The sequence below is a fragment of the Rhinolophus sinicus genome, chromosome X, assembly GCF_036562045.2.
Source record: "Rhinolophus sinicus isolate RSC01 chromosome X, ASM3656204v1, whole genome shotgun sequence".
Classification (NCBI taxonomy): Eukaryota; Metazoa; Chordata; class Mammalia; order Chiroptera; family Rhinolophidae; genus Rhinolophus; species Rhinolophus sinicus.
Window position 1 is genome coordinate 7,498,227 of NC_133768.1, and position 26,324 is coordinate 7,524,550.

A 26,324-nucleotide genomic window follows, 5' to 3' on the forward strand; every position below is an offset into this window, starting at 1 on the left:
TATCGAGAACCCAATGGAAGTTTTGTAATTAAGTTTTGGTTATTATGACTCAGGAGTAGCAAAATTTTCACTACTGCTTGAAATTGCTAAGCTAAGGGTGCGGTACCTACCCCGGTGGTTGGAGGAAAAGGGCAGAGTAAAAAGTAAACATGAATAAATAGTTCATGGCTACAAAGAACCTTCTCCCAATCAAAACCCAACTAACTACATAAACCGACTTCACTCAAATTGAGATACAGGGCCATTCTCCTTCATTTTAACAAAGATACTAACTGAGCAATTTGGGAAATAGACCTACCACCATTTGAGGTGATCTGCTTTAAGCTGTTATATGGCGTGCAATGTCAGAACAAACTTCAAATGCACTACACTTTTTTTGTACATTTTAAAAATTGCTCACCCTCCCTAGCACTCGCCTCTGAAGCATTTTGATTACTTAGAATGAAAATTCCTTTGGAAACGTTTTTGAAATGCAAACTTAGAGAACCTTTTTTTCTGTGTAGGAAATGCTCTTGTAGGAAAAGCTCTCTAAAGCACATTGAAATGGGAACACTTGTTCTAGGACTTGGGAATTTAGGGAGAACTGGGCTGGGATGCCCCTCTTGCTCCTTCTTTTTGCTTCGTTAGGACAACCACTATCGACTATATAAGAAATCATGTCCTTTTAGAACTTCCTTTGAGTTGATGTTTCATTATAAAACATGAACACTCTCACAGCTATTTATTTACCAGAAAGGTTTTGAAGTTAACCCCACAAAGTCACAAAACCGCTGCAATACATCTCATTAAAGCCCTGCTGGGTTCCTGTCTCTGTTAATTCGAATTAAAGCAAGCGATTGGATTTTGGCATCTACTGGGAATGGATTTGCTTTCTTTGGACCCTAATTTGATCATGACAATTTTATAAAATCATTTTAGAGAATTACAAAATGCCTATTACGTTGTTCAATTTGCCACATGTCATGGCTGGCATAGGCTCAGGTAATTTAGATGCTTGTAATTTTCTGAATGGTATTACACTCTTAAACTGTGCCCTAGGGTCCAAATCTACATTAACTAATTGACAAAAAATTATAGATAATTTTATTCAAGGCAACACAAAAAGGCAGGATTGTGGCAGGCATAATAAAACATCCCTTAAACAAAGGGATCTGAGATCCTCAGAGCGCAGGTTCAAATAGGCCAACTACCACTGTTAAAAACCAGTTTAACCACCGCCAGTGTGTCTGCCATTAGTTCAAGGCTAGTTCAAGAAATAGCATCTGATTGCATTCCTTCTATAGGAAGGAGCTCATGGAATCCTTTGGAAATGCACGCCCGTACTCTCACTTGCTCTCTAGCTTTCTCCGTGAATTAAGAAAGATCTTTATCAATAATTCTGACATGAAAAGGGCCCATTTGCACCCCTTTAAAATTTCGAGGATTAGCTCACTTCGTGACTCTCCCCAAATTGCCAAAGATGACAGTGCTGGTTTCAGGACCGTCCCTTAAATAGTGAGACATCAGGAAGACCTATACTACTCTTTTCAGGAATGGAGCAGTGGTTCTCTACGTGGGCTGCATTTCAGAATCACCGGGGAGGCTGTACAAATCCCCAGGCCCAGGATACACCTCGGACCACATCTTGGGGGTTCTAATTTCTTAGGTGATCCCAGTGAGTGCCAAGGTTGAGAAGGACTGTAACAGCTATTTGAGAAACGAATTTCTTCGCCGAGCAGTGCCCACTAGGAGGCACTTTGAAAGTGACATAAATGTCCTGACACTGACAAGAGTTAACATTGTCCCATTACGTATCATGCAATGGGAAAACAGAAACTGACGGTGTATTTCATTGGCTGATTCACTGGGTGTCTAATTAATCTATGATTATAGGCTTGTAAATTGCTCAATAGTAAGCATTCACTCCATTTCAGCCATTTGTGGGAAAGATTGAAGGTAAAAAGTTATCTAACCACAGATGATGTTCCTATACCCCAAGAATACTGTTTGGGGGAAGAAGACTCCAATATATGAAATTTATCACTGAGATTGGCACCCAGTTGAATTCTAAAAGTGTTAGGCAAACTCATGTGTACTTTTAGGAAGAAAGCCATTATTTGGCATTTACAAAATGTGGCAGGTCTGTACGTGGAGCAAGATGATTACCTGTAGTCAACATCCTTCTCAATACAAGGGGCAACATTTGATGGAAGGGAAGGGGTCGTCATGTATTCAAACACCTTCACATCCCCCAGAATTACGTTAGTACAATGTTGAGCATTTTTTTTTAAATTTTATTTTATTAAATTTATTGGGGTGACAATTGTTAGTAAAATTACATAGATTTCAGGTGTACAATTCTGTATTACATCATCTATAAATCCCATTGCATCTTTTTCCAACATCGTATTAAGAATATTTTGAAACATACTGAAAAGTTGAAAGAGTTAGACAGTAAACACCAATATACCCATGGCCTGCAGCAGGGGTTGGCAGACTTTTCTGGAAAAGGGCAGGCAATCAATATTTTAGGCTTTGTGAACCAAGAGGCAAAATCGAGCAACTATTCTCACTAAACGACTAATAGTATTGTGTATATATTACATTTAAAAATATGGAAAGCACCCCTAGTGCGTGGGTCATAAAAAGTAGGCAGTGGGCTGGTTATGGCCCACGGGCCATGGTTTGCAGACCTGACCCAAAGTTCAATTGACATTTTGTTCTGTTTGGTTTGTCATATAGCTAGCCAGCTTTCTGTCTCTTTATCTTGGACATCTTTCAATAGTCAAAAGTTAGCAGTTAAAATCAATAGATACTTGTCTCTTTTCAGCACAACAGAGGATAATGTGAGCAAGATAAAATGCCATAAATAAAATGAGACTTCAATAGTTATTCAGTCCTCATTATGATCTTATTACTGCAGGAATTCTCAAGATTTCCTATGCGTTGAATTGTTTTAGGCTTCTATTAATATAATATCAAATCATACATTAACGTAAATTCTATTAATATAAAATTATAGCTAAACGAAAAATGAAAGTAGCCTCTCTTCCATTTGATTTAATGAATCTAAGCTTGAGAAATGCCTCTGAGAGGAACTCGTTGTTTCCCAGCCGTGGCATTGAAGCAGCTCGCACCGCCTTCTTCTCCACCCTGTTGCAGATAAAGACCATTCTGAGCGGCTTTATCATCAGGGGCTACTTGGGCAAGTGGACCCTGCTAATCAAGACTGTGACCCTCGTGCTGGTAGTGTCCTCGGGCCTGAGCCTTGGGAAAGAGGGGCCGCTGGTGCATGTGGCTTGTTGCTGTGGCAACTTCTTCAGCAGCCTCTTCTCCAAGTACAGCAAGAATGAAGGCAAGAGGCGTGAGGTGAGCAGGCTTAGCTTCCGTATCCTGGAAGGAGCCCCCTCCGTCTCACCTGCAAATGTTTTCCTGAAAGGCCTGGGGCTTACACAGAACTCTTTGCGTCGCAGGTGCTGTCAGCTGCAGCGGCTGCTGGTGTCTCCGTTGCCTTTGGTGCTCCTATCGGGGGGGTGCTTTTCAGTCTAGAAGAGGTGAGTATGGGGGGGCCGAGGGCATGCAGGGTTTTAAGGGCTGAGGACTATGGATGGTTAGCACAGCAGTAGGCTTCTATCTCCAGCCCTTTGAGGACTAGACTCAAAGGAGTACTGAACAAAATTCCTGCAGGTCACTAAGGAGCCACATTTCTACCGCGAAATACCTGTTTTCATGTATTGTTTTAAAAATTGCCAGTATGATTTTTGGGGAAGATTTGCAGTCCTCTTTCTTTCTCATAATGAACTGAGTTAAGCATTTTTGTTTTTGGCAACCCAAATGGATCTATTCCAGGGGTTGGCAAAAGTTTTCTGGAAAGGGCCAGATAGTAAATATTCTAGGCTTTGAGGGTCTTATGGTCTCTGACGCAACTACTCAACTCTGCCGTTGTAGCGGGAAAGCCGCCACAGATGATGTTCACATGACTGGGTGTGGCTGTGTTCCAAAAAAACTTTCCTTAGGAACGCTGAAGTTTGAATTTTATGTAATTTTCACGTGTCACAAAGTGGTGTTCTTCTTTTGAATATTTCACATGTCACAAAATATTCTTTTTTCCTTCCAACCATTTATGAAATATAAAATCATTCTTAACTCCTGTGCCATATGGATACATTTGCTGGGCCAGGGTTTTCCAACCCATGATCTATTCTGTTGTCTGTAGAATCAAATTCAGAGGTTTATTTGCTTTGAGGCTGGTCTCTGTGCCGTAAACAGAATTATGATTAAATATTTTCATTTCTCTTTAAAAAAATAGCTCAAATACACCATTCTACTTTTAGACACAGAGTCCTTTAAATATCTTTGTTGGTGCATTTGGATCATAATTAAACCTAGATTGAGGAAGTGAGTACCACCCATCTTTGGTTTGAGTGTGACTTTCACACCAAGCGCCAGTGGTGGCTGCTGGTCAGGGGGGCTGGGGCTCTGGACAGCCCTTTCTTCAGCCAGTCTCTAATTTTCTCCTTGTTTGTCCCAGGTCAGTTACTATTTTCCCTTGAAGACCTTGTGGAGGTCATTTTTTGCAGCCCTGGTGGCGGCTTTCACACTGCGATCCATCAATCCCTTTGGGAACAGCCGCCTCGTTCTCTTTTACGTGGAATATCACACGCCCTGGTACATGGCCGAGCTCTTCCCCTTCATCCTGCTAGGGGTCTTTGGGGGCTTGTGGGGAACCCTCTTCATCCGCTGCAACATCGCCTGGTGCAGGAGGCGCAAAACCACCAAGCTGGGCAAGTACCCGGTGCTGGAGGTCATCGTGGTGACCGCCATCACGGCCATCATCGCCTACCCCAATCCCTACACACGCCGGAGCACGAGCGAGCTCATTTCCGAGCTTTTCAATGACTGTGGGGCCCTTGAGTCCTCCCAGCTCTGTGACTACATCAATGACCCCAATATGACCCGGCCTGTGGATGACATCCCTGACCGGCCGGCTGGGTTTGGGGTGTACACGGCCATGTGGCAGCTGGCCCTGGCGCTCATCTTCAAGATCGTCATTACCATATTTACCTTTGGCATGAAGGTAAGTGAAGGGGAAGGAAGATGTGGGGGGCCATCTGTGTCCTTCTGGGGATAGCACCTACCTTACTTGCCAAAATAAAATTGTGATGGGAGGAAAGGGGCATTGACCTTTATTGAATGTTGTCTTGTGCCGGGCACTTGGCATTCTTTTAATCAACAAGAAACAATGCTTTTGATAAACAGCAAGCCTATGAAGTAGAGACTTTAATCCCATTTTACAAGTGAAGGAACTAAGGCTCAGAGTACATCATTCATATAGAGACGTGTACAGCTTGGGGAACTTTCACAAAACACACATGCTTGTGCAGCCAGGACCAAAAGCAGAACATTGAGAATCCTCCAGAACCCCCGTCATGCTCCATTACTATTGCTTTCTCTGTGGTATTGTTATGATTTGTTTCCTTTTTGAGACGTCTAAGAAATTGTATAGAGTTTACACTTGAGTGTGTGATAGGCACGCACAAAGCTGACTTTTTGCCTTGAGCACAGGGCTGGGTGGTCTTCATCAAACAGCTGACTGTCTCTGAGCTATCATCTCCTAGCAAAAAGATTTAGTTTCGTGTCTGAGGAAGACACTAGCAGTATCTTTTAGGGCCTGCTGGGAGAACTCGACTTTGAAGTTACTGGGGATTAAGTGGCTGGGGGATAAGGGGCAGCTCAGAAAGGAACAATTTCCTCAGGAATGTCCCAGACTAGAAATCACACTGGAGGATTCAAACTTACCTGGAATTTGGTTAAAGATCTATGTCCATCCTGAGATTGATGCCGATCTGGGGTGCGCATAAATGCAGCTCCCACTCAGGATCACGGTTACGTGCAACCTCTGTGAACATGGAGTGTCACATGCGTTCTGCAGCACATGTGTGATCGTTAGATAAATTCAGATGTGTTTTCACACAGTGAAACATGAAACAGTCTCTTATCATGCTTGTGAGAGACTGTAAGATCAAGATCTTTTAATTTACACAGTCTATTTCTTTGCTGCCTCTAACCTGGCTCGAAAGTATTCAGAATACTTTTCAGAAGATGTGCTTTATCTTCTGTACATCGAGAGGGAGCTGCTTCCCATTCTCTCTAACATGTGTTTGGCCACTGTATAGTCAGGGCCGTGAGCCCAGGAGAAGCCTTTTGGACAGTCCAGGACAGCTGCACTGACGCTTTCAGCTTCTTTATTTTACCTGTGCACAGTTGCAGGCCCTTCTTTTTCATTTTCATGCTGTGGCTTGACATTTAATTTTGAAAGCTAATCTGAATGACACTCAAGGGGAGTGAGAAAGTGGCGAGTATCTCAAGTGACAGATGCTCACTTTGAATGTTATTTGCAGTGGGGCTTATCATTCTTTAACCCACAGCATGCAAACCAGGCCTGCTTTGGAAAGCGAGGAAATGAAAGTGTAAAATAGCCTCCCCTCCAAGTCACAGTAGATAGACTAAGTGGGTGAAATCATTGATCCCCTCTTTCCCCAGCTGACCTGTTTTGAAGTGTTGTGCCTTTTTTGGAAGACTGAAGCCAAATGGCAAGCTTGTTGAGAGGGGCCGTGTTTACTGGGTGTGGGGAAGCGGGAAACTAGACTCCTTTCCTCACGCTTCTTTCCCCTGTGTGCTCCCTGGAGATCCCGTCCGGCCTCTTCATCCCTAGTATGGCTGTGGGAGCAATGGCCGGCAGGATGGTGGGGATCGGCGTGGAGCAGCTGGCTTACCATCACCATGACTGGATCATCTTCAGGAACTGGTGCAGGCCTGGAGCAGACTGTGTCACCCCAGGACTTTATGCAATGGTGGGAGCTGCGGCCTGCCTAGGTACAGCCACAGGTGGGGTAAGGTGGAGGTGGGGCACAAGGAAAGGTGAGACAGACCAACCACAAAGGCTCATCAGGTTTAGAGGACTGGCAAGAAGGAAGACACCAGCACTTGGATTCTTAGGGTAGGTGAGGTTGTGCTGCTGTAACAAATGAGCACCTAAATCACAGTGGCTTACCACACCAAGGTTTATGTCTTGCTCGTGATACGCAGTCGATCCTCATTATTTGTGAATTCCATGTATGGGAATTTGTCTACTTGTTTCAATTTGTCTGTAACTCCTAAATCAATACTGGGGGGAAGAGGGGGCTTTTGCAGTCATTCTGAGAAACGTGCAGAACAGTGGGAAATTGGAGTTGTCCGACACGCACGTACATCCCCAGCTGAGGTTGATCAAGGTGAGGTCCACCTTCTCGGTTCAGCTCAGACTGTACACAAGTGTCCTTTTTGTGGTCTATTTAGTGCCATGTGTTTTGCACTATTGTGCTTTTTGTTACTGATTTTGCTGTTTAAAATGCCCCCAAGCGTAGTGTTGAGGTAAGGGCTGTCTGGTATTTCTAAGTGCAAGAAAGCTGGGATGTGCCTTAGGGAGAAAATACGTGTGTTGGAGAAGCTTCCTTCAGGCATGAGTTATGTGCTGTTGGCCCTGAGTTCAATGAATCAGCTATGTATATTAAGTAAAGTGTCTTTAAACAGAAACACATAAAATAAGGTTTTGTGTTGATAGGTTGACAAAAATGTGACTAGAGGCTCACAGGAACCTAAAGTTATATTTTCCCTAGGGCAACAATTTAGTATTCACTAATTCAGTGTTTGTGGGGACTTTATAGAACAGAACTACCACGAATAATGAGAGTCAGCTGTGTGTGTGTGTGTGTGTGTGTGTGTGTGTGTGTGTGTGTGATGTGAGTTAGCAGAGGGCTTCTCTCCACTCAGTCATTCAGGGACCCAGACTGATAGAGTTTCTACCATCTTGCAGCTGTACCATCTAGAACAGTGGTTTTTAACTCGGGGCAATTGTGCTTGTCAGGAACACTAGACAATGGAGGAGACAGCTTTGGCCTCCATACCTGGGGGGAGGGTGCTACTAGCATCTAGTGGGTGGGGGCCAGGGACGCTGCTCAACATCCTACAGCGCACAGGACAGCCCCACCACAAAGAATGATCCTGCCTCAAGTGTTGCTAGTGTTGAGCTCAAGAAACGCCAGTTTAAGCTTATTGGCAGATTAGGAGTTGTATGGATTCTCCCTTTGGATAGTAAGAGACACAACGGTGGGTCCCTCTCCTGTCCATAGCCCCTAAGAATCTCTACAATTTTCCGGCTTATGGCGTTCTGGAAGAGGGCCACACTTGCTGAGTCAGAAACTCGCACAGCCTGCATAGAATCCACTCATCAAAAAGCAAGGCGTGTGGTCCTAGGTGGATAGACAGCCCAGTTGTGATTTACAGGTCCCTGGTGCAAGGCTGTGGTTAACAGAACCTGACCTCAGTTCCAGAGGTGTGGGCATGGGTGACCTGTAGGACTGTCTCCTTAGAAACTCTCCTGTCTGGAGAGTTTAAAGCCAGCTTGTCAGTTTGTACAATGCATGCCCTCTCGAGGGTCTGGGGTTGAGTTTTGGAATTTCACTCCTCTCTTCGCTTGTAGGTGGAGTTACCAGGATGACGGTGTCGTTGGTGGTCATCATGTTTGAATTAACGGGTGGTCTAGAATACATCGTGCCCCTGATGGCAGCAGCCGTGACCAGCAAGTGGGTGGCCGATGCCTTTGGGAAAGAAGGCATCTACGAGGCTCACATCCACTTGAACGGGTACCCATTTCTGGACGTAAAGGATGAGTTCACCCACCGCACGCTGGCCACTGACGTCATGCGGCCGCGGCGGGGAGAGCCGCCGCTGTCTGTGCTCACGCAGGACAGCATGACCGTCGAGGATGTGGAGACACTCATCAAGGAGACCGACTACAATGGCTTCCCCGTGGTGGTCTCCAGGGACTCCGAGCGCCTCATTGGATTCGCGCAGAGGAGGGAACTGATTCTTGCAATAAGTGAGTAAAAAGAGGGAAGCTCATGTCTTACTAAGAGGCAAATGGCAGTCTTTGTAGCCCCCAAATTCTCAAAAAAGGGTAGAGAGAATGTTCAAAGGTCAGAGGGCTTGAAGCCCAGGGTTCTCACACTTTAATTTATATTCGTGTCACCTGGGGATCTGGTGAAAATGCAGATTCTGATTCAGTAGGTCTGGGGTGGGTCCCGAGACTCTGCATTTCTCCCAGCCTCCCTGTAATGATGATGTTGTTGGCCCCCAAGTCACACTGTGAGGAGCAGTGTCTTGGCAGAGGCGTTCGTGACTGGAAGATGAGCGCCATGTTTGCTAGCAGCTCCCTGAGCCCCAGTCCTGCTAGGAGAAAAGCTGCAGCAGCTGCTGCTGCTGCTGCTGCTACTGCCTTTTTGGGAATTCATTGTTGGGTGAAGCTGAGAAGGAAGAGATGGGAGAGCCTGGGCAGAGCTGGTCTCAGAGGTGGACTTTCAGGCAGGCTAACTCCTGAGATGGTGATTTCTTCGCTTCAGACGCCTCTCTTGGCACCACACAGCCTTTCACTTCCGTTTATGACATTATATCCCATTGCACCAGTTAGAGGCCTGTGTGGGTTAATGAGCAGAAGTCCTGGCAGTTCCGTGTGATACTCTTCTTCCTCGTGTGCTGAAATCAGTTGGGCTGAGGGGCAGGCTGTTGAGTTGGGAGAGCAGAGAGGGAGTGATGCCCAGGTAGGGTGTCCTGAAGACAGGTGGCTCAGAGAGCAAGCCTGTGGGCCCCATCAGCCTAGGGATGACTCTATTGGAAGGGGAGCAGGAGGGGAAGGATTCTGAGGCCCCAGCAAGGGGGAGCAGTGAGCCTCGGAGGGCTCGCTCTGGTGGAGTCCTCCCAATGCAGCGGGGCAGGGACCAGCCGAGCGCATCCGTGGCACATGGCAAACACGAATGCCATCTTGCTCACATCCCTGCCCTACGATTTGCACACCATCCCAGCATCTCGTGGTTGGCTGGAGCCTGTGATGTGGCTCAGGTGTGCACTCGATGACTTTACTACATATCCCATCTTCCAGAGTGTTTATGATGTTTGCCAGTGGGACTCGCTGGGTATGACCACAGATTACCCCACTGGGAAGGCACCTTCACCTGAGAACCCTTTGCTTCTGCCTGCCTTTGTTCACTATCTCTTAGGCACTCCCTTTGAATTCCTAGTTTCTCTGTATGTTAAATAGCTTTGAAAATATCTTTAAAGTATCTTCATCGAAAGCTTTATAAAAATAAGTTTAGATAAGATGTATCCTTTAATTTTAGGTTGTTGCTCAGGCATATTTATTTACCTCCCCAAAGCAACAACTGATTTTATATTTCAGACACGATAGCACATTTGTGCTTAAGTGCTCAGTGATACTTCTCTTTATTATAGCTCCTGTCACTTAACAGGTAGGTGCCTTTAGGCATAAGCATTGCCTTATAAAAAAATGAGATTTGTTTTAAAAAGCTGTATAAGTAGGGTTAGATTTGTTTTAAAATAATGTAATCAGCAGCCTTTAAAAAATTTGTTCAATTCCTAACATCTTTTAAGCAATGGTTGAAATTTAAAAACTAAAATAATAAATGTCACGGAATCCATTACCTGTTGTGTAGCTCCAGGCACACCTGCTAAGACACAGTTTACTAATTTTGCTGAAACCCATTACTGTAATCAAGTGGGGAGCAGCAATTGTCATCAACCGGTTAGAGAAGAAATTTAAGCTTGCCAACCGAGTGCTCTCCTAGAAGGTATGCTTGGAATGTCTGAAGAGGCAACACATGGTGTAAATAATACCTATATGCTTTCAATCAGACCAATAACGGTATGGAAGCTGCTATATACATGGTTTGTGGAAAGGCAAGGGGTGTTTCACTCTGAGCAATCTGAAAAGCTGTTTTCCTGGTCTGTGGAAAGACAAGAGCCTCTGTACTCTGCTGGAGAAATTCATGACCTGTATTTGTGGAATTATGTGCCTTTCGTGAATATAGCTGTTGTCTTTCTTAGCAATTAGTTGGCACCACCTAGGAAGTGAGGCCCTCTTTATTATCACACACACACGGGGCCATATGTGACCCTTGTTCAAATTCCTGGTAAATGGAACTTTACCTCTTGGTGCTCTTTGCAAATATGAGGCTCTTTCTGTGCTCAGCGGGGCTCAGGCTCTTCCAGTCTTGAGTTCTGCAATTAAGCGAGGATGGGTTCAGAGAGGACTCAGTGGGAAGCCGCAGAGATGATTAAAGGGATGGAAAGTTAGAGTTATGAGCAAGAGTTAAGGGAACTCTTGTTTTTTTGTCTGGTGGATGATTTAATGATGAGTCTCCAGCATGTGGAAGATGCTTACTTGCAGAAAGGGATCTATGTCCAGGACTGGATAAGAAGATAAGTGTCAGACCTGTTGGACAGGTTAGTTAGGGATGAAGAGTTTTCTTCCTGGGAGGGAATAGGCCACGGAGAGGAGTGGTGTCGTCTGCTTCTTTCTTCTGGGATTAAAACATATACAGGGGGACTTCTCCATCCCTTGGTAAACTATACCTTGTCAAAATAATCTGATTTTTCTTCTAAATAGTTGTTACTTTTTAAATCACATCATCTTTGTACTGACCACCACTATAGTTGCTTCCAATTTTCCATTTTAACCTTTCTTGTTAATTACGTGTTTTATGGAAGCATTTTAAATGAAGAGGATGATAGAGTATTAACGTCCCTAAAAACATAATTACTCTAAAGTAGAGTTTCTCAACCGTAATACTGTTGACATTTGGGGCTGCATCATTCTTTGTTGAGAGGGGCTGACCTGTGCACTGTGGGATGTTTAGCAGCGTCCCTGGTCCCTACCCACTAGATGTCAGTAGCAACCGCATCCCCCAGTTATGACAACCAAACATGTCTCCAGATATTGCCAAATGTCCCCTGAGGGTGGGGGCAAAATTGCTCCCAATTGAGAACCATTGCTCTAAACCAGGGGTGTCCAAACTGCGGCCCGCAATCCATTTTTAATTGGCCTGCAGCAAATTCCAAAAATATGTTTAGTTTACTTAAATAAACCAGGTGAGGCAATACGTACTTCACCTCGAGTGAGTGGCCCGGCCGTTTGTGTATTTTACCGCATATGGCCCTTGGTGAAAAACGTTGAAAATAGTTTGGACACCCCTGCTCTAAAGCCATTGTAATAGCTTGCTAGATATCTGATTATTTCTAGTCTTTTCAAATTTCTTGGCCTATCATAGTTTGTGAAGTTCATTTTACCAGCACCTTCTTAATTACCTTCTCTGCACCTGGCATGATGATCGTATTGGTGCTAGAAAGTGGAATGTCAGGTTGAATGGCCTTAGCAGGTGCTCATAACATGCGCATCATTTTTCAGAAGCTGCGGCCACTGATAGTAGTTCTGGCAGAATGCATACTAAACCTATATTAAAAACACTTTAACTACTTGACCTTTGAAATGATTAAAAATGAAATTTATTTCTAAAGTGAAAGTAATACGAACTCACAGAGTATTGGGGAAATCAGAAGGAAAAGGACAAATAGCAAAAGGCACCCACATTCTCAACACTGTAGAAGGCCATGGTTAATATTTAGTTCACTTCCTTCTGCCTTTTACATGTAAATGTTGGGCCTTTTGTTTGTTTGTTTCTTTTCTAACATAGACTCCCATTAGTCCTTGGGGTCCAGGATTCTCTTCTCTTATAGCACTGGATCATCCCCTGGGGGAGGAGTCGCTTGTGCATCCACCACGTGCCTACACCCATGGCGGCATAGGGACGACCATAGCCAGTCTCTGCCCTCTGTGAACTTACATGCTAGAGTTTGTTGCAGGCATTTTGGTGACTGATGAAGATTTCTTATCCAAACTGGGAGTCGATGGTTCGCCTCAGTAGCGGGATGCAAAGAGCTTTCTTGCTGGTGGTTCTTCCATTCACCAACTTTTGGCCTGTACGTAGCACCTCTACCCCCTCACTTTGAAGGTTTAAGATAAGTCTTCTAATAGAGTTCCAAAGTGGCCTAGCAGAGCCGATATGGAGAGAGCAGCAGTTGCCATTCTTGGAGGAACAAGGAGCACAGCTCAGACCTCCGGCTCTGACCCCAGCTGCTGCTTTCAGTTCTTGTTTGGCAGTGACCAACTCATGGGCTTTCATTCCTCATGCCTCCGACGTGAAATAGGCTGTGTTCTACATGACAGGCAGAGCCAAGTTCACTGACATTGAGTAGGCCTAGTCACTCACTCATTTGCTTGTTGATCGATTGGTTCACACATGTACTCGGCAAGTAACTGTTTTGTATCTGTGTATACCAGGCATTGTCCAGGCACTGGGAATGCATCAGTGAGCAAGAGTTCACTGAGTTAGCTGCTGTTACAATCAGGGCTTCTCACCCAATCGAGTAGATTGCAGAGGAAATATAAGCTTGTTATTTATTTCAACAAGAGGGTCAACAGGTTACTAAGTTGTATTTGATTTTATAAGGAGTTCAGAAAAGCCATGTGATCAGTGCTTCATTGAGGTTTGTGGCTCGATCCATTTCTGACTTTCAACCTGATTGTTGAAAGACATGGGATTCCCATTACATGGGACTTTAGAGACTTAATTGGTCTATGAAAATGAATAAGTACCGTGTTTCCCAGAAAATAAGACCTACCCCGAAAATAAGCCCCAGTTAAGATCGTCAGCCAGACGGACGCATTTAGTAGGTTATGACGATGTTCCAGAAGAAGATGACATGACTGTATTTGAACAAATGTAGATTGTTGTACATGAAAAAATAAGACATCCCCTGAAAATATGCCCTAATGCGTCTTTTGGAACAAAAATTAATATAAGACCTGGTCTTATTTTCGGGGAAACATGGTATATGTTGACTCTTGCCTCCTGCCTCAGTGCTTCAGGATGGAACCATCTTGATTTAGGAGAGAAGTGTGCAGAGTGTATTGTGTAGCATCTACATTTGAAAACATGTGCATCAGTGTCATCTGGTATTTGTGGTTGAATCATAGCCCATTTAATGTAACTAGATTTAACCTGACCCAAATAATGTGCAGGCATTTGCCCAGCGGGCCCTCTGTTCCTCCTTTAAACAGAGACCCTTTTTCAAACTCAGCTTGACCCCGAATGCTGCCAGTTTTCCATTAGAGTACTCTCTTGCAATAAATGGCCTTAGAGCAGGCAGTTAGAATTTTATTTCTCAAAGAACAATATAGGTGAATAGTAGTCTTTGAGAAGGCAAGAAATGTATTATAGAAACCAGGATCCATTTTAAGGCAAGCATTGCTATACATTTTTCCTAACCTTTTCCCATGAACCAGAAGAAAGATTAAAATTCCAACAGAAGGAAAATCGCCTTGGAGAAATATCTTGAGACCGATAGATTTATTTCATGTGTGACTTGAAATAGCCTGCCTTTCTAGTACAGCTAAAGCTGTATTTCTAATGAGTTCCTGTTACCCTACTTTTCTTTAGCTCTCTTTCACATGGCCTTGCCTATAGATAGAAATAGGCTAATTGTTACCATAACAGTTTTACTATCTTTCTTTGAGAAATCCACAAAATGGCCCATTTTTAAGAGAGCAGATCCAAGGGGTGGGGAATGCGGCTTTTCCAGGGGTATTTCTTTGGTCCCAAGGGTCATATTTGGGATTGAGCTGCATTTCTGGGCTGTGAGCCTGAGATAGTCCTATTAGTTTCCTGTTCCTTTCAGGATTCATGATGCCATTTGAGTCAATTATAAGTTAGCTTGTAAAAAACCAATGTATTAAGGTCACTGGGCAGCTAAATGAGGTTTCTCGTCATGTCCACTTCAGCCCATGGTGAGGTGAAGAAGTGTTAGGAAGGCAAGGGTAGAGGGCCCTGAGCCTTCTGGGTGCCCTGGAGTCCCCAAAGGAGCCATTCGGTCAGGCCCATCTTTCAAGACTTGGGCAATGAACAATCGGGTCACAGCAAGGGGACCCTTGCCCAGCATTTGCTTGAGAGAGAGTTTCTCCATAAGAATGTGGAGTTTGCCTTCTGAGCCCATTTTCTGTGGGATTCGAGGATGCGGGTGGAGGGAAGACATGTGTTCCTGAAGGTCTGGGGTGGGGAGAGTTGTTAGCCAGGGATTTGGTGTGGCTTACGGTCCTGCTTGCCCATTCTAGAGAATGCCAGACAGAGGCAGGAGGGCATCGTGAGCAATTCCATCATGTACTTCACGGAGGAGCCCCCCGAGCTGCCGGCCAACAGCCCTCAACCCCTGAAGCTGCGGCGTGTCCTGAACCTCAGCCCTTTCACGGTCACAGATCACACCCCCATGGAGACGGTGGTGGACATCTTCCGGAAACTGGGGCTCCGGCAGTGCCTGGTGACGCGGAGTGGGTGAGTGGTCGGACAGGTGTTGACGGAATGTGTACTGTGGCCAGACTTTGGAGAACAAGATGAGTAAGACCCGGTCTCAGTCCTTACGGGACTCGAAGACCAGCACTTGGTAGCGGATGGCAGTAAGTGTGGTGAGCACATTGAGAAAGAAATGACTGGAAGCTGTGGGAACTTAGTGCGGGGACCAGTACAGCCCGAGAAGCTGGGAGAAGTTTCCTGGTGGGGCTGCTGTCTGGCCCAAGGCTGCAGGTGGAGCCAGAAAGGGGAGGAGCCAAAGGAGAGGGCTGGGGCTGCTTTTCTACCATCCAGGCTCAGGGAGAAGGTACAGCCTGTTCTGCTGTAACGTGACGTACGTACCTCAAAATCATGGCGCTATGCAAAAATGAACAATGAAAACCATAGGGCTTGTGAGAAAAATAGGGTTAGGGACATAATGCTCAAAAAGTTCGTCCGTAGACACATTAAAAAAAAAGACAAGAAGCTAATAAAAACGGCAGTACCATTTTAGACACATTAGATAGTTAAGAAATGTATCAATATGACAACAAAAATGTCAGTTCACCTTGAGGATGCCCTGAGGTTGGCTTGTGGACGTGGGTGTTGTGAGCATTTTGTGTATTCCCCTGGGCTCAGCTGGGTTCGGTTTTCTGCATTCACCTGGAGGTGCTCGTGGAGGAAGTCACCTGAAGCAAATGTGAAGTTCACATTCTGCTCAGATTGTCCCCTAATGTATCAGTCTGTTCAAAACAACTCCCCACTTTGAACACAAATGTTGGACAGCTGAGTGATTTGCTAGCCCCATGGCATTGTCTCTGCTGCAGCAATATTATTTCTGCTTTGTGTTATCGTAAAGCAGGGAAGCAGCCCTGCAAATGTCAAAGGGTCGTGATGGCATGAGAGGTGCGGTGTCCCAAGGACCGTTCTTTGGGCTCAGCAGCACACCCCAAATTCACGGCCTCAGAATCTCGAGAGGAGGAAGATATTGGCTCAGTCAGGGTAGCCTGGAACCTAGGATCGTCTACCCAGTTTATTCCTTTATAGGCTGGGGGCCGGAGGTGAGGGGTATGGGTTGTGCAGACATTGGTATCCTAAATACAGCTTAGGCTTTTATAGAATCCAGAGGCGTCACTCTCTGATGTAGTTTACATCTGGAGATCCAGCACACTCCAGTTTAACCCAGCATTTCTCAATCAGGGTGATTTTTGCCCCCCAGAGAGTTTGGTGTCACAACTGGGGGAACGGGTGCTGCTGGCATCTAGTGGGTAGAGACCAGGGATGCTGCTTGACACCCTGCAATGCATAGGACGGCCCCCATCGCCACAAAGAATCATCTAGTCCAAAATGTCGCTAGCACTGCAGTTGAGTGAGCCCGGACTGGATGCCCGTGAATAGCCGACGAGCAGCCCTTTTTCATTCAGCTTTCTTCCCACTATCCTGCTAAGAGTGGCACAGGGCTCCGCACAAGGGCTTGGATTTGCACATTGTCCCAGAGAACTGCACCAAGGGGGGTGTCTTGCACATGGGAAGGGCAATCAGTATGGGACAAATAAATGTTTGAGGCTACAGATCATTTTTGCTGGTGACTTTTAAAGGAATTCAGTAGTTCTCAAACCTGAGTGTGCATTGTAATCCCGGAGGATTCAACCTCTAGGTGAAACCCCGAGTGCTGGGCCCCAGCGCGGTTACCGATTCGTCAGGTCTAGTGGGGGCCTGAGGATGTATATTTCTAATGAGCTCCCAGGGGCTGCTGCTGGTTGGGGGACCCCACTTTGCAAAACGCTGAAGCCCATTTATGTACTTGAATTTCCAGCACTTGGCATAAACACCACTGCGATCACCGTGTCATCTCAAGTGGATAGCAGTTTCTCTTTTCCTTTAAAATAATAATCCAATGTCAGTTATCGCTGGAATTTCCAGTTCTGGCAGGAAATTCTGCCCTTAACGCCCGCTCACACCTCATGGAGCCCCATGAGGTTTTCCTGTGAAGATCTGGGTGCCGAAATTGGCTCCGAATGTTCTGCGAGAAAACAAAATAGCACTCTCTCTCGCTCTACATATTTTAAACAAACACAGATGCTGATACGTTAGTGCTGGCAAGGGGTCCTTGTTTGCGGGCCCTTTCATCTCCTTGGGCTTGCGGCCAGGGCAGGCACGTCTTAAGCCAGCGCGCATTTTTGATGTAGTCTGTTGCCATGTGCCTTCTCTGCTCGCGGCCGAGAGCCCCAGCTCGTCCCATGGACCTGCGTCATCCGCAGGATTTCTCAGGGCCTGGGGTCCAAGGTAATTGTGAAAACAGACTAGAAACCAGAGAAGTCTATGTCCTTCAGAATGCCGGAGTCTAGGAAGCCTCCTGTGGCAAAGGGTGAATTTGGGTAGGATTTTCCCTTCGGAGGATCTAGAAAGGATAAGCGAGCGGGGGAGACAGTGTCAGCTTTCCCCAAGCCCTGTTCAGTGGCCTTTTCAGAAGGGCCCAGCTGCTTTAATCTGAATTACATTCATGGTCATAGATCGGCTGTTTATCACTCACCGGATTCACTTGAACTGCTACCCTCTTGATTTAAATCAAATAGGACATTTCACGCCACTAATGAACCCTGCTGGACTTGATGTGGCCTCTTTTTGGGTGGATATGCAGTTCTCTTCTTCTGCGATAATTGTTGTCGCAGGCCAAGGCACAATTTATGCCTGAATGCAAGGCAGCTCCTGATTTTACATTTCCCCAGAACCGTTGTAACCAGCTTGACTTTCAGACATTATAGTTATAGAGCTTGAAGGGGAGATTGTCAGGACTGCTTTAGGCAAATGCCTGATCTTTTGATGCTGTCTCCAGGGTGAAGATAAGGAAATAAAAACTAGGCTTTATAGATATGAGAGGGGCGTGTGTGAGAGATAATAGAGTTCTCAGCACTTTGCAAACTCTAACAAGTCACTTTTTTTTTTTCAAAGCAACATTGGTTTACTCGTCTTACTGAGCATTTATTTGACTGAGAACTGGAGAAGGCTCAAAAGTGTTAAAAAAATCAAGCCAAGGAGCTTTACTAAAGAACATGGACATAATCCAATTTAAGTGGTGTTACCCAGGTGTTCTAGAGGGAGTGTCCCAAGCCAGGCTTTCAAGTAGAAAATAAATGTCAAAGACAACAAAAGAGCATTTAAAGTTGAGGGATTGTCCACTGGTTGCCAGTCGCCAGCAGCGGAACCCCTTCCCATTGCGTACAGACACACCTTTAGGTGGTCCGTCTCTGTGGACCAAAGTGCTCACACCTGCTTCCATTTCTCTTATGCTCACACTGTCGTAGTGTCGTATTACAGGCATAAGCTGCTCGCCTTAGAATTATTCTTTTTTTATTTTAAAGGGATTGAAAGCTGTTATGGATTGAATTGTGTTCCCCCCCGCCCCCTGTATTCATATATTGAAGTCTAACCTCCAATGTTACTGTATTTGGACATGGGCTCTTTAAGGAGGTAATTAGGGTTTAAGGAGGTCATAAAAGTAAGGCTCTAATCTGATGGGACTGGTGTCCTTATAAGAAGACGAAGAGACACCAGGGATGTTTGTGCAGAGAAAAGGGCCATGTGAGCTTACAGCAAAAAGGCAGATGTCTGCAAGCCAAGGAGAGAGGCCTTTGCAGAAATCAAACGTGCCCGCACCTTGATCTTGGCCTTTCGGTCTCCAGAACTGTGAGAACCTACATTTCTGTTGTTAAGCCACCTGTCCTACTACTTTGTTATGGCAGCCTGAGCAGACTAAGTCAGGACTCGGCTTCAGCTGCGCAGGTTTAGTATAACGGCATCTTGTTTGATGGGGCATCTTCAATTTGACTGCATTTTGATAAATTTCAGAAATGTGTTTAAAGTACTATATGAACATAGTTAAAGGCAAGTAACTAAATAGTTAGAACGAGCAACTTCTGGCTTTCTCCTTCTTCACCACCACCCCCGTCACTTCAGGAAACCCCAAGGGTTTTGCTTTCTTTAATTAATAGACTATTTTTTTAGAACATTTTTAGGTTTACAGAAAAATTAAGCAGAAAGTACAGAGTTCCTATATTCCCTCTCTTGTGCCTTCACAGTTTCCCTTATTGTTAACGTCTTCATTGGTGCACTGTATTCGTTGCCACTGATGAAGCAATGCCAATACATTATTATTAACTAATGTCCGTAGTTTACAGTAGGGCTCACTCTTGGCGTTGTACGTTCTATGGGTTTGGACAAATGTATAATGACATGTGTCCACCATTAGGGTGTCACAGAGTAGTGTCACTGCCCTAAGAATCCTCTGTGCTCCGCCTGTTCATCTCCAGTACTCCCACCTCCCCAATAACCCCTGGCAATCGCTGATCTGTTCACCGTCTCTGTAGTTCTGCCTTTTCTAGAATGTCACAGAGTTGGAATCATACAGCGTGTAGCCTTCTCAGACTGGCTTCTCTCACTTAGTGACATGCATTTCAGGTTCTTCCGTGTCTTTTCGTGGCTTGATGGCTCATTTTTTCTTAGTGCTGTACAATATTCTGTTGTCTGGATGTTTGTTTCTCCATTTACCTACTGAAGGACGTCTTGGTTACTTCCAAGTTTTGGCAATTATTAATGAGGCACACATTTTTTAAGAGTAAGGATGCTCTTTTCACATAACCACTAAACCATAATTACACAAAATTAACAATAACTCAGTATATCACTCAATATCTTGTTCATATCAAATTTCAATCCAGAATTCCTTCAAGGTCACATACTGCATTTGGTTGTTTTGCCTCATTAGTCTTTTGTTTAGAACAGTTCTCTGCCTTTTTTTGTTTGTTATTTGTGACCGATTTTTTTTTTAAGAGTCCAGACCAGTAGTCTCCCACTTTGAATTTGTTTGATTGCTTCCTCACGGTTTGATTTGGTTTCAGTAGTTTTTGGCAACATTTCCAAGTGCATGATGTCATAATGTCAGCTTTCCCGGCTTTGTTGCTGATAAGCTCCATGACTTGAGTGAGGTGGTGATGGCTGGAGCCCTCCGTTGTAGAGGGACATTTTTCTCTTTGTGTAATCTGTGGAGGGATACTTTGAGACCATGTAAATTTTTTGTTTTCCAGTGGTTTTGGAATCCATTGATAATTATTGACTAAACTAATTATTACATTGGGGGTTGCAAAATGTTGATTTTCTAATTCTATTCTGCTTTCTACATTTTCCCCCATTTTTTGCTTATCATGATAGAATCATGACCCTTTCAGTTTTCTGACATCCGTGTCATCATTATTCTTTTTGTTTAGCATGCTTTTTAAGGCCTCTTTTGTTGTTTTCCTGTCTCCTGAAGATGTTCCTATGAGATGAAGGGGAAGAGGTAGTATCTGCTGTCTACCCCGGTGTGATAGACGGGGAAACTAACACAAGAAATCGATCACTTTTTTTAAGTTCCAGTGTGGTCAGGGACAAAGAAATCAGAATTCTGATCTGACCGTTTCACTAACCAGTGTCCATTTCACCAGATGTAACTGACTTGAATACTGCTCTGAATGCTTCGATTCCCTGTTCATATTTACTTTTTATTAGTAAGAGATGAGTTCGACTAATTTGGCTTTAATGAGATAAATGACAATGTATTACAATTGTGTCTTTTGATTTTTTTTTTGTATATCATCATTTTACACAGATAGAGAGTAGAAAACTGTCATTTTAATAGCTATGCAGTATTCCAGTGTCAGATTGCCATAGTTTACTTCTCTATTTCCCTTTTCTCGAGGATGGTGGAGATACAGTAAGCAGCATTTTGCAAACTAATTTGGCAATGGAACGTCTTTTCTCCAAAGAAGTTGTGTACATCCTCTTCTTTCAAGCCTTTCCCTTTACCTAGGGGGCATGATTTGTTTCAGCAGGTGGTCATTTAAATGTTTAATAAAATCAAGAGTGAGGCAAGGGCTGCCATGAATGGTTGTGCAGGTGTGTAATACATAATCCAGGGTGCACTATTTACATTATAGTGTTTGTGAACAGTGCCCCCTGGAATTGTGCAATATACAGTCCAAGTGGTCCTATACAAGGGACTCTGGTAAGTTGTATTGTTTTTGTCAGTTGAAAGCAATAAAATTTTGGAAGAGGAGGTAATTTACATATATGGTCAGAGACGATATAAAATAGAATCGTTATATTTAAAAATTCTTATACTTAAAATACCTTCTACTTGGAATTTCTGTGGTATGGCAAGTTTTGACGATGGCTTTCATAAGCCTTTTTAAAATTGATTATAGTCTTGAAATTTAGCAGCGTGTGTTAGTCATCGTAGGTTTACAGCTGTACTAAAGAAGCTTGTATTCTCTGTGGCCTGGCCCAATAAGGTTTATTTTTTCTCCCAGGCACATCCAGTGTGGGTTGTAAAAAGCATGGGCTCTGCACCACACATTCATTCAAGGACTCAGGTCTTTGAATCTGTTGGCTCCTAAGTCAATCCTCTGTGATCTTGGAGTCCTTCACTGGCTCCTCTGCCTCTGATTGGCAGATGAGGAGAGAGTGTGTGAGGAAATGTGCAGGTAACTTGGGAGGGGTATCCCTTGCCTCCACCCACATGTACCCGCTCACTCAATTGGCCCCACCCAACCACAAGGGAAGCTGGGAAATGTCTCTCTGTGTGCCTAGGTGAAAAAGGCACTGGTGTTTAGAAACAGGCATGAGTCATTATTGCAAGGCTGACCTCTGTTCTCTATTTTGTTTCTTCTCCAGGAGACTTCTTGGCATCATCACAAAAAAGGATGTTCTGAGACATATGGCCCAGATGGCAAACCAGGACCCTGAATCCATCATGTTTAATTAGAAACAAGATGGCACTTATTTTGAGAAAAACAACAGCTATGTCATTTTAAAAAAAAATAAACAAATGATATGTTATTATCCTAATGAACTATCATGTGCTGAGGGCAACAGAAACAAAAGCTTTGTTTGAAAGGAAGGAAAGAAAGATGAAACCTTTTTAAAAAAGAATACATCAATGAGTAGGCATTTTATAGCTTTAACCCCTTATGAGTTTCAAGCTGTGTTTCTTAATGAGTTTACTAACTGCTATGGGGGCATGTGGGTGGGTGTAAACGATGTGGTTTGTAAAAGGACATAGAACACAAATGCTGAATCAAGAAATGTTTGCCCTTCTGTTCAAGGCTGATGTTTGTGAAGCTTTGAGTCCTAAGGGATATTGGCATGTCAGCGTCCTTATTTATTGGTTCCTGAAGTTTTGCTGCTATATTACTGAATCAGACTAAAGGTATTTGCACGCACTTTCTTGGAAAAGAAAAATAAATTAATTTGAATATAGTGAAAGCTGCAAGTATGCTGGTGGGTTCACTCATGACCATCCCATTTCTTGCTCATGTTCTCAGTCTATTATTTTGCTTGTCCATCAGTTTCTAAACCAACATCAGGCTCGCCTGCTCTGATGGGCATGAAGAAATCACTTCTCTATGCAAGACCAGCATCTTGGGACTGCCTGACGAACTATTGGAGAACTTAGTGCTGTACTATATTTCCTCTCCTACAAAGGGATTCATCTGTATTGTTAGAGTATGCTCACCCAATCATTGATTTACATCCCTATTGCCTATGCTTCATTTATTTATTGGCGTTGCCTGTGCATTCTTAAATATTGATCAGTCCAACACTTTCTATGGGCCATATCCTCTATGCTGCCAGCTTGCCATAAGTTCTGAATAGCATATACAAGAATCAAAATAGTTTACCCAGTGTTGCTACTTATTTTTCCTCTCAGGTCTTATTAAATATGGCTGCAGAGAGGGTGAGGCATACGAGTTCTCAGTGGGAACTCCTCCAAATGGATTGCAAGAGAAATACTAAATTGATTCTAAATCTGTTCCATTCTCTTCTCTGTAGGATGCAAAATGCCCAGCTGTAATGTGTAAGCATGCACTTTCATACCAGCAATCAGAGCACAGAAGGACAGAGTTAAATTTTAGACAGCCAATTTGAGCATTGGGCGTCTTTATGTTGAACCTAATGATGCATTTCTTCTTTTAGTCAGGACTTCTGTGTTTTCTGGGGGAAGGAATTAAGCTGTGTTTTTTTCGGTCCACAGTCATCTGCATACGAGTTGTCCTGTGTGCCCTTTCTCTTTCATCTTTGTTCTTTCTTTGTCACTGCATTGTCCTCCTCACCCTTCTCCATCTCTTCATTGGATATTGATGTATCAGGTATGCATTTGGCTGCAAATCATAGAAAACACAAGGAACAGTGATAGGCTGAATAGAAATCTGGGGCTGGGCACTCAAGGCTATCTCATGTCATCATGAGTCTACACTTTTTGGTCTTTCTTTCACCATCCTTTCTCCTGGCTTCCTGCCTCATAGTCACAAGATGGTTACTGAATTGCCAGGTATGATGTCTGCTTTCTAAGCAGGAAGAGGCAAATAACAGGGGCAGTGATAACATCGAAAAGCAAAGCTCTCCCAGAGACGCCTGCTTTACCCCATTGGCTAGAATTCTGTCACATGGCTCCCCAAGCTGTATGTGAGTCCGGGAAGGACTGTGCTTGCCATGGTGTATTACCCTCTGAACAAGATTTCGATTCTCTTAATAAGGAAGCGGGGATTCGTCCTTGGAAGGGGAGTGTTGTCTGCTGTATTGGATGCCATCGTTGTGTCCCTGTCATTGTCCTTCCTGTCTTCTTTCCTCTTTCTTGCTGAATCCCTTTGAACACTCTCTTCTAACCTTAGAATACATCACTTCTCTCTCAGATTTGACAGAGACCTCCCAATCAGAATCCATAATTTCTCATCCTAATAAAAATGTTCATTTTAGATATAAATCTAGCTACAAGAGGATTTCTGTGAAAAGTTCTAATTGATGTAAGAGAATAGACTGATATGTTCTCTGGGTTAAAAAAAATTTAAGTCAGATTATGCTGACAAACTATGGAAAATTTGTTTCTGTAATTTGTCCCCTCCAAAATAATATCAGATAGCCGCTTCAGCATGGAAATATCGGTCAATAGTAGAGAATTCAGTCTTTGGACCTACAATAGAATGAAATTTGTTGTCTCATTTGCAGCACGTAGATACTGAGTAATAGATCCTAATATTAGTGTTGTTATTGGGTTTCCATGGAACATACGCAAGTGAAGCTGGTTTATCCTGTACTTTAAATCCTGAAAAAACCTTAAGGATTGCTTCATGTAGTTCCCCTTTTATTCCCACATGGCCTCCCAAAAGAGTATTAGTCATAGCCTGGATTTAGATAATCCAGGATGCCCTTTTAGCTGAAAAAGGAGCTGAAGGGAACACGAAACAGTGAACAGTAGCCAAAGGTCAATGCCATCACAGAATTGCCTCCTCCAGCTGAGGCCATGGAAGGATGAGGGGATAGTTCACGCTGGGCCAAGGTCACCAAGGGCAATTGTGTCTTTCTCCCCAATGCTTAGCGTCTGTGAATTCACAGGAATCGGTTGGGAGTGTTACTGGACTTACATAACCTAATCTTGTTTTCCTTCACAAGTTGAACCTCTAATTTGTTGTGGGCTTCAGACTCTCCTCAACTGAAGGCCAGGGTCAGACAGGCAGGTTAAGGTCAAGGATGGGGGAGTTTGCAATGGGGACTACTAGAGCCAATTGCCTTCCTCCCCTGGAGCCTTAACTCAGCCCTGTGGTCCACTCAGCCATTGGCCAAGCTCCGTGGGGAACGTGCTGCTGAGCTCTTGCTCACTCGTTCTTGTAAAAGTGCGTGGGATTCTGAAGGTACTTGCTGTGTCCAAATGGGGAACTTCATCCACTTTGCCTGGTGATGGGATGAGCGAGATGAACAGAACTGGGATGTGGAGGTGAAAGAAACGTTTTCCAGAATAATGTTTTTCTTTTCTTTTCCAGAGCCAAAGGCTTTAGACATTTGTAGAACTTTCTGGATTCTTTCTGAGTCAGTTTTTTATGTAAATGAACATAAATACATAATGGAAAAGGAATTCTCTAATGAGGCACATCAACCCGTTTGTTGCTCTCCCTCTCTGTTACTGAGGCACTGTGTTGTAAAAGGACAGACACTAAATAAAGAGTGTACTGAAAGTGATGTGTGGGTTTCCTTGCTTTTCAGTGCGTCCCCTGGGCATGCAGGTGTGCGCATGGCTGTTAGAGAAAGGGAATGTGTTAGAAGCAAATCAGTATTCAGTGTTTGCTGTTACTTAGAACCAGGCAACCTCAAATTTCTCAATTCAGTCCTTCCCAAAGACCTTACAAAGGAGAAGACAGGTCGGTAGATATATTTTTGGCCCCAATAAGTGACAGAAAGTTAAAAACTTTGAGCAGTTTGTATCACTTAGGTGAGAACTGGTTACTGTAAATGATCAACACGTGCAAATGCTGCTTAGTAATATTAGCAGATGCTGGGCTGGAAATGATAAGACACCCGAGGAGAACTGGTGAATTGCCTCATTGTCATAGTATGCCCTCGTTTTCTTCTCACACGTGCAGTGTTTTATCAGACTCGGTTTCCAACTTTTGCAATGGTTTACATGAGCGGGGAGCCTGTGTATCTAACTTGGGGAACACTAAGCAGACTCCATTTTCAGTGGTGCGGTCATAACGATTTATTCATGTCCACTGTGTGCTGGGAACAAGTGGACATGAATAAATCGTTATGACTGAAAATGGCAACTGGACCTGGAGCTGAGCTGCGCCCTCCACAACTAAGACTGAAAGGACAACAACTTGAAGCTGAACGGCACCCTCCACCACTAAGATTGAAAGGACAACAACTTGACTTGGAAAAAATCCTGGAAATGCACACTGTTCCCCAATAAAGTCCTGTTCCCCTTCCCCAATAAAATCTTTAAAAAAAAAAAAAGATTGTCATGCAAGATTGTGACATCAGTTCAGTCAGCTTTAAAATCCCCTGTTCCTAGCCTGATGGTTGATGGCCAAATAAAAGTTCAGCCTGGGGCTATACATTTCCAAGGTTGGGGTAGGATCACGGTCCCCAGGCCACCTATGTGTCTGCCCTGTGCTCAGAACCTGGGGAGGACAGCTTGGGTAGTGGTCTAACATTCATTCTTGCATCCTTTTTTAAAAAAAATCTAACAAAGGCAATTTTTTCTGT

At 44.0% G+C, this 26,324-nt stretch overlaps 1 protein-coding gene across 2 annotated transcripts in view; it reads left to right on the forward strand.

Annotated features, from left to right (window-relative positions):
* Positions 1-25,292, forward strand: part of CLCN4 (chloride voltage-gated channel 4) — a 60,279-nt gene extending 34,987 nt beyond the window's left edge. For both annotated transcript variants that reach the window (XM_019746274.2, XM_019746273.2), the window contains exons 7-13: positions 3,142-3,348; positions 3,453-3,533; positions 4,511-5,056; positions 6,669-6,855; positions 8,501-8,899; positions 15,041-15,257; positions 21,960-25,292. In XM_019746274.2, the coding sequence (XP_019601833.1) occupies positions 3,142-3,348; positions 3,453-3,533; positions 4,511-5,056; positions 6,669-6,855; positions 8,501-8,899; positions 15,041-15,257; positions 21,960-22,050 (1,728 nt within the window). In that variant the 3' untranslated portion in view covers positions 22,051-25,292. The remainder of the gene's footprint in view (positions 1-3,141; positions 3,349-3,452; positions 3,534-4,510; positions 5,057-6,668; positions 6,856-8,500; positions 8,900-15,040; positions 15,258-21,959) is intronic.
* Positions 25,293-26,324: the final 1,032 nt, after the last annotated feature.